The sequence below is a fragment of the Cucumis sativus genome, chromosome 1 (assembly GCF_000004075.3).
Source record: "Cucumis sativus cultivar 9930 chromosome 1, Cucumber_9930_V3, whole genome shotgun sequence".
Taxonomy (NCBI): Eukaryota; Viridiplantae; Streptophyta; class Magnoliopsida; order Cucurbitales; family Cucurbitaceae; genus Cucumis; species Cucumis sativus.
This window is the reverse complement of record NC_026655.2, coordinates 24,728,151-24,737,184: the sequence shown is the minus strand read 5'-3', so window position 1 is coordinate 24,737,184 and position 9,034 is coordinate 24,728,151. Positions and strand designations below refer to the sequence as shown.

Here is a 9,034-nt window from a genome sequence, read left to right as displayed (position 1 = left end):
AATATTATGCATGGAATACATTATGTTATTTTTATAAAAATATCATAAACGTTACTGGAGGAATCTTGATTGATGGGAATAAACTTTTTCAACCCAAATGGAATAACTTCCAGCTGCTTAACGGGCATTGTGCAAAATTAACTCTTTCTGGCGTTCATCGCCGCCGCCGTCGCAATCACGGCCACCGTTTGTAATTTGAAAGTCGTGGGAATTATGAGGGTTATTCACAGTCCCGCCATTTAGCACTCTCTTTCTCCATTTCTGCACACACTTCTTATTCTCTTACCCTTTTGTTCCTCTCTGTTCTTGGGTTTTATTCGTTCATGGCGGTTATGGCTTCTCGAAAACTAATAAGAGATGCTATCTGTAAAGGGGCGGCTTCACGTCTCTTCCAAGGTGCAAGGCACTGGTCTTCTGCTTCTGAGACCGTTCATAAGATCCCTCACACTTCTAAGAAGGTACTGACTCTCTATTTCTGTTTGATGTTCGTTGATGCATAGAATGAAGGGAGTTATAATCGATGAAATGGGGTTTTATTTCTTTGTTTCTTTTGGGTATGTGCGTGTGATTTTGTTTTTTTTACCAATATGTGGTTTGATGATTGCTTTTGAATTAATGGGCGTTGAAATTTCTTTGTGCGTGCTCTGCTTCAATGTGTAGTTTAGAACAAGTTTACTTAACGAGACGGTTTCCACTGTTCTCTCTTGCGGAGAATTTTGTGGGTAGAAGCAAAAGTTTTGTTTCTTGATCATGAATGGAATGGTTCTAATGTTTTGCTTTGTTTTTGGGTTTGTTGGTCATAAGCTTGATGCTTCATGTTTATTGTTACATGTGCTCTTGTCCACTGTGTGGTTTTGAATAAATGGAATTAGGGACAAGACTTTGACTTACTTTGAAGCGCCTACTTCTAAATTTCGATAGAAAAGGTTCGGGAGTGGCAAGTGCGGGAATAGTTCCAGTCTCAACTGTTGAGGTAGCTTGGTTGGTGTTGTGAGGCTTATGGTTGAGCACACGTGTACAAGAGCTTCAAATGATCCCTCTGTTTTTTTCTTTTTCTTTTTCTATTTATTTTTAATTAGAAAGAACAGGGCCTCGTTTACTGATTGTATAGGATAATCGTTTCCCTTTACTCAACAAAGGCTTCTCATTATCTGGTTCTTTTGGAAATGTCACTTACTCGTTAAGCTGCATCCGAACTATAGTGGTTTCAATTCAAATTTGTGTCTCAGGATGGTTTCAATTTAAATTTGGGGGGGCTCTCTTTCATCATATGGGTCGGATACTTTTGTGGCAATATTGCTTCTTTTTAATCCGTTGGGGATTATGGATGGAACGTGGAAGGAACAATAACAGTTTATGGCACATTGAAAGATTTTAGATGTTTTGATCACTTGTTAGGTTTAATACTTCTATTTGGGCATCAGTTTCCAAGGATGTTTACAATTACCCACAAGGTCCTGTTATTTTGAACTTGAGTCCGTTTTGTTTGTTGTTAGTTGTTTGGCACTTTTGATGGGTTTTCTTTTTGTATGTGCTATTGCTTACCTTTTGCATTATTCCCATCCCTTTTGGGCTGTTAGATTGAAGGAACAAATTCTCATTCCTGTTTTACTGGATTTTTCATGATTATCTCCCTCACAAACTTCTTGAGCTTTATGAGTGGTAGATGTGCAGCCACATACTTGGAATGGAAATATTAGGGCCTGTTTGTGAGTTTAGTTCTATTTTTCCTAGATGTGTTGTTTTGTAGAATAATTGTGTTATTAACAAGCTGGTGAACCATTGTATATGTGGACAGTAGCTGAAGCTTTTAAAAGGAACCTGATTGGTTATTAGTAATGGAACTATATGTCATGGCCAACTTTAATAAAAGATTACTTACTTCTTAAATGTAGCCTGACCATATGCAGATATCTTCATATGTAGGGGAGATTACTAACTGGAGCCACCATAGGCCTAGTGATAGCTGGAGGAGCATATGTGAGTACTGTGGATGAAGCAACTTTCTGGTACCACATTTAGATCTTTGTAGGATGCATGCCTACTTACTGGAATTTCATACCATGTATCATGGTGACACATTTAGATAATTGTGTGACATGCATAAGAGATTTCAGGTTAAAGCTTTTGAAATTGCATGCCAATGCCAGGCCTTGTGTTTACTGTGTACCATCTCATGCTATTTAAGTATAGGTTAAAAGTATAAGTGTATAACTTACACCCACCTCTTTTATAGTTTGTACGCATTTTATTATGTTAAAGATATCTTTTGATTTCATAAAAAAATAAAAAATAATAAATGTACAATATGTTCTCTGAGAAGCACATACACTTATTTTAGCTAGCATGTTTATTTCCGGCACATGTCAGTTATTTGTTACTTAGACACTTGTTGGACATGTACTAGACACTTGTTAGTGCAATGGATGTGTTAGCCACTAGTTGTATGGAGTCACAGTAGGTTCAACATTTGTTCAACATGTACCAAACATTTGTTAAGTATACTAACTAGAAAAATATATGACCTAAGTTATAGACTTTGCAAGTAGAATACATCAAGCTAAAATTTCAAACATATAGATGCATGAACACATTGATCTCAATTTTCTTTTTGGTATAAATGTGAGATTTTAAGTATTGTTTGAAAAGATGTTGTGGTGCCGTGTCTATGTCATATTGTATCCATGTTATGTGCTTCTTGGTATGTTATTATATTCCCTGGTCTTCATTAAGGAAGAAGCACTTTCATCACTTGTGCAATTAGTATTCTGTGTTAACATTGCATTATCTATTGGTACTGCCCATACTAACTTGAACTAGGTATCAAAGTATTAAATTCAATTTCATATTTTTGGTATCTTGCAGTGGTTGGCTGTTCTCTGCCACAAAACTGGTGAACCCCCTTTTTGCGCTTCTTGATCCTGAAGTTGCACATAGGCTAGGAGTCTTAGCAGCAGCTCGGGGTTGGGTTCCAAGGGAGAAGAGGCTTGATCCACCGATTTTAGGACTTGAAGTTTGGGGAAGGAACTTTTCAAATCCCATAGGTCTTGCTGCAGGCTTTGATAAACATGCTGAGGCTGTTGATGGTCTTCTTGGATTAGGCTTTGGCTTTGTGGAGGTTGGTTCTGTGACACCTGTTCCACAAGATGGCAATCCAAAGCCTCGTGTTTTCCGATTGCGTGGGGAAGGGTAGGTAATGGATTTCATTCACTTTGCCATGTCACATGTAAAAGCCTTGCTTCAAAGACGAGATACTGTACAATAGTTACAATATCGTTATGTCTAAACGCTCATGCTTAGTATTTTTGTGGTTTTATTTTTCATTTTCTGGAGCTTCATGCTACTGTGAGACAGGTCTATCTTCGGTATCCCATTGATATTTCTTTCTATTTATAATATATAAACTTTTTCAATGGGCAGAGCTATCATTAATAGATATGGCTTCAATAGCGAAGGAATTGTTGTTGTTGCAAAGAGGTTGGGCGCCCAGCATGGAAAAAGAAAGTTAGATGAAAGTTCGAGTACTTCACCTTCCTCTAGTGATGACGTCAAACAGGGTGGTAAAGCTGGTCGTGGGATTCTTGGAGTCAATCTCGGAAAGAACAAGAATAGTGAAGATGCTTCTGCAGACTATGTGCAAGGAGTTCATACATTGTCTCAGTATGCTGATTACTTGGTAATTTTTTTCTGCTTTTGTCATATGTTATTTAGTCGATCATGTTTTATCCTATCATGTTCAAAATAACAAGAGATTAGTTGTTATGTATGGAAGTAAATAAAAAAATAAAATTGCTTCTTCATTTGTAGATTTGAAATAGTTTTCATCCCCTAAGCTTCCAAGTCTTGAACTGGGAGTGAGATCATAGTTTTCTTTTTCTACTTGGGAGTTGTGCTTATTCACTGACAGGATAACATTGGAAGGGTACTGGTTCTTTTGTATCTGTATTTTGTACTTCGATAACTCTGGGTTGGCTCATTACAAAAGGTTAGAGTTATGGGCAGCTAATTTGCTTTTAATTTTGATTTCTGAAATACTGTGATGGATTTTATAAGAAAGAATGCCTTATTCAGGATGCACGACTAGTTATTAGTTGTTGGATCTGTTGATTTTATGGAATTAATCTATATTTCATTAATTACTTAATAGAGATACAAGCCTATATATAACCATAGAGAAATACACTTAAGGAAATAATATCAAATAATATCTCCAGAATAATATCTCCTAAGAATAATATCTCCTAAGAATAATATCTCCTAAGAATAATCTAATTATATTAATACCCTCCCTCAAACTCAAGGTTGAAATCACAAACTTGAGTTTGCTAAGAACTAAGAAAAGAAACAATATATCTAGAATAGAATAAAAAACCCGAAGAACAAACACACAAAGAACTTCTAGGCTAAAACAAACCCACGAAGAGCGAAACGAAGAACTTCTGGGATAGAAACATAGATCCTCGTATAGAGATCTATAACAGAACCTAGGAAGAACGAAACAAGAACTCCGGGGGCAAAATGAAAGAGCAAAACTGAAGCAAAGTAGAATCAAATCAGGATGAAAACGTGGTCTGAATTGGGCAGGAGCGTTTCGTCATCAGAATGGAACTGAACGAACTAAACTAAAGCAAGTCAGAATCAAACTGAACAGGAAATCTGGATGAACAGAACGAAAACTGAAGAGAACTGAGAGGTTGAGTAGATAGAGAACTTTGCGGCGTTCTTCGCAAAAAGAGAAGATGCGTTTCATGACGGCGAGCTTCACAAATGGAGAGCGGACAAAGCCGAACCTGTGCGTCGTCGGCTGTGAGTGGAGCGGAGCGGTGGATCATGGATCTGAACAAAGATTCACCCTCTTCAGGATCGGGAGTCTTCAATCTAAAGAGATTGTCTGGTACGAGTAAAGGGCGGCGGCGGCAGGTCGGTCTGATCTTGAACAGTATGATTCGAAGGCGAAAGATGAAATAAAACACGGATCTGGAAGTCGAAGACACGAACAGAGATGCACGAACAAATCGGTGCTTGCAATGTGCGCACAAGTAGATCTAAGTGAGGACGAATGGAGAGCGGATATGGGTCGAGAGTGCGACGAACTGGGTCGAGAGTGCGACGAACTGGGTGGATGGAAGGAGCAGTGATGGCAGAAGGAGTAGTGGCGGCGGCAGCAGAATCAGAGACGAGGATTTTGATCTAGGAGGCAGAGCGAATTACTTGGAGACATGATGTGTATTGATTACTGATGGGTATGGCTCTGCCTCCGTCGACGAATCAACGGAGGCAGACGTGCAGGGATGTGACGGCTAGAATACAAGGAGACTAAAACCCTATAGCTCTGATACCATGTTGATTTTATGGAATTAATCTATATTTCATTAATTACTTAATAGAGATACAAGCCTATATATAACCATAGAGAAATACACTTAAGGAAATAATATCAAATAATATCTCCAGAATAATATCTCCTAATAATAATCTAATTATATTAATAGGATCTACTATGAATTATTATCAAATAAGGGTACACAAAGGGAAGGTAGGTGTTGTTTTATAGTTCTAAGGTAGGTGATGTGGTGCTTGGTATCAATATCTGTTAGCATAAAGCCATCGGATTGGTCTGTGGTGTACCACATATGCACATGGATGTTTCCATTCCCCTATAGAACTGTTTGAATTCTTTTTTTTTTTTTTTTTTTTTGTACATCCTCTATGTGTTATTAAAAGATATGCTGAAGTTGTAAAATATACGTTGAAGTTGTAAAGTATACGTTGCAAAAAGAATTTAAATTAAATACTACAGAGCTGCTAGGCTTATGGTTAATTATCATTGGAAGATCCATATCATGAAGTTTTTATGATTGAACGTTCTTTTATGAATCTTCTTCAGCTAAATTTTAACAATTTATGAATCTTCTTCATGAACTGCTAGTCAATGTTTTCTTCTAGTCATTGAACCAAAACTAAATTTTAACAATTGATAAATTTTCCTCAAATTCAAATAGTCTTTACCTCTTTACAGGTGATTAATGTTTCATCACCCAATACTCCTGGATTGCGTGTGCTTCAAGGTAGGAAGCAATTAAAGGACCTTGTTCGTAAGGTATAAACCAAGGGCCTCGACATATTTATGAAGTTAATTCTTAGGCGTTCTTGTCATGATATCTTTTACTTTTCATCTAGGTTCAAGAAGCTCGGGATGAAATGCAATGGGGTGAGGAGGGACCTCCTCCACTTCTGGTGAAAATAGCCCCTGACTTGTCTAAAGAAGACCTCGAAGATATAGCAGCTGTATGTGAATGTGGATTGCCTCTTCCTTTGTATGTTCTTATTCTTCATTTGTTTCTCAGATTTGTTAATTTTTTAGTTTCTTCCTCATTGTAGGTTGCCCTAGCCCTCCGTTTGGATGGATTGGTATCTTTTCTTTCTACACATGCTATCCTAAATTTGCAACATTAAGTCCTACTAAAAGTTTTGTTGCTTGGTTAATTAACTTTGTGTTGTCTATTTCTTGTTTAATTTCGTTTTAGATTATAACAAATACAACTGTTTCAAGACCGGAGCCTGCTGATAACAATCCATTGGCTGCTGAAGCTGGTGGATTAAGTGGGAAGCCTCTCTTCAACCTATCCACCAATATCTTAAAGGAGATGTATATTTTGACCAGGGTATGTTGATGAATCTCATGAAGCGTAAACTTTTTGATTGAAAATTCGGTCCTTATCCTTTTGCTACCATACTAATGAACCAAAGTTTAAGTAGATAGATTATTTATATTTAATCTTTTTTGTATCTTTTTCTAGATAAGATAATCTTCTTCCATATCTTACAAGATTTTTCTTCCTCCATTTTAGTTTCAAATTTTAAAATTCGGACGAAATTTTAGATTAAAGCCAATTTTGAACTGTCTCTCAAGTTCACAGTAAACCTTTTCATCCTTTCCTCTCCTACGCCCAAAAGTGAGGGATGCATTATGATGAGAAGCTAGAGGATAGATCATCAATGTACAGTTCTTCAGACACTATAACTTCAAACAGTTCATATGATAGATTCTAATGCCATGTATATCATATGTCGATCTTTGAAATTGATATACGTTAGATGCCATGCCATGTATATCATATGTCATTCTTTGAAATTGATATACGTTAGAATGCCTTGAATCTGTGTTTGACATTTTGAATGACCAATCACGGAGGATCTTATTGATCTTGGGCCTATGGTTTAAAGAAGTGGCATGTACAAGCCCTCTAACTCTATTGGAATCTCTGTCTACAATCCCTATAAGCGTAGCTAACACACTGTCAGTGAACTGCATATTCTGCCAATCTTTACTGTTTACATTTTCTCGCTTTTTTTATTTATCGATTTCATAACAAACATACATGTTCCGTTTTAGGGGAAGATTCCTTTAGTAGGCTGTGGTGGCATTAGCAGGTAAACTTGATGGATCTCTTCACCACAGTAGCTTTTTATTTCAGATTTTAATGTTTCCTCTGCAATGAACTTAGCACCTACCCAGAACCGAATCTAATAATCTTACTTATTCATACAGTGGTGAGGATGCTTACAAGAAAATACGAGCTGGAGCATCTCTTGTTCAACTTTATACAGCATTTGCTTATGGTGGGCCTGCCTTGATTCCTCAGATAAAGGTATTGTCTTTTATATATGTCTCTACATCTACATTGTGAACAATTTTGGAAGAACTGGATAACATAAAAACTCATGCCTGTACGCCATGAGTGATGGATATTCCACTTCTTACTATTCTTGGTGAAGATAAAAATTTCAATCCTTGTTTAAGAGCGTGACAATTAGTAGATTTGGGCTATTTTTTGTACTTTTATATATTAATAGTTACATTTTCCTTTTTTTTAATGAATTTTTTGTATCAAGGTTTATGTCTCATATAGCCTTAAAATCTAAATCTCATGCCTCAACTGGTCTTGAAGAAAAGCCTTAGAGTTGTATCTAGTCTAGGAGTACTCATCAGTAAATCAAAATTAGTTTCTTCGATTTTCTAGAAAAGGAAAACCGAAAATTTCTTTGGAAGAGCTATCATCGAGTGATCAACAGGTCGGCTTGGTTGGTGTGTGTGTGTGTCTGTGTATATTGGTTAGTTGTTTTATCCCACACCAGCCATCACCAATGGGCGTCATCCTCGCTTCCCCTAATTAATTGATGTAGGCTCGGTTTTTTGGCGCCCCCATGCTCACTTCTAATTTAGCCTTTTCAAACACCGTTTTTACATAGTTTTACATTGCTTGATTTGGCGGGATAATCCGGTTATAGAAGAAGGATAAAGACAGAAAAGAAAAGAAGCTATATATGATTGTAATTGTCATTGTGTCTTTTTTCTTGTAGGGGGAGCTTGCTGAATGCTTAGAAAGAGATGGTTTCAAGTCTATCCAAGAAGCAGTTGGTGCAGATTGCAGATAACAGCTTTGTGCACTTTGTTTGTAGGCTGAAAATAAACACAATAATCCCAAATGTTTTGACAATGGAATTTTGGTTTTCTTCTCTCTCAGTTTTCAGAAATTTTATTTAACTCCTTCAAATTGGAGGCTGATTTTCCCCTCAAGTTTTCTTCTTTCTGGGGGGAACTGCTTTGGGTTTGGAGATGCCAAATCTGTTTTTCATCATTTTAGTTCTGTTCATCTCTCACATTAGGAGAGAATTCTAAGGAATAATTGTTCAAAACTTTCTTTTCAGTTATTATAATGAGAGGGTTTAAATATATATACCCATGTATTCCTGTTTTCCTTTTTTATTATTAGATTGGTGAGCATTTTACTGGGTCCAGGGATGGATGATGCAAAAATTGAGGAGAAAAATGAAATATGCCCTGTTATTTAAAATTGAGCTCTTTCCCCCCTACCTTTTGCTACTTCTGCACACAAATTGGTTTTTCGCTCTCACTCTCTTTCTTAGGCCCCCTCACTGGGTCTCCTCTCTTTGCTCTTCCTCGCATTGCAACACAAAACTGTGTATATCAAAACCCATGAAGGAGAAGGCACAGACACAAGAAGAAGGG

The 9,034-nt window shown here is 37.0% G+C and overlaps 1 protein-coding gene across 1 annotated transcript; it reads left to right on the top strand.

Moving 5' to 3' along the window:
* Positions 1–8,751, top strand: LOC101212533 (dihydroorotate dehydrogenase (quinone), mitochondrial). The gene is made up of 11 exons (XM_004135589.3): positions 1–458; positions 1,927–2,009; positions 2,866–3,189; positions 3,421–3,676; positions 6,020–6,100; positions 6,181–6,288; positions 6,382–6,411; positions 6,528–6,665; positions 7,397–7,434; positions 7,553–7,652; positions 8,365–8,751. Exons 1-11 carry the CDS (start codon positions 324–326, stop codon positions 8,437–8,439), a joined length of 1,368 nt encoding a protein of 455 aa, XP_004135637.1. The 5' UTR covers positions 1–323; the 3' UTR covers positions 8,440–8,751.
* Positions 8,752–9,034: the final 283 nt, after the last annotated feature.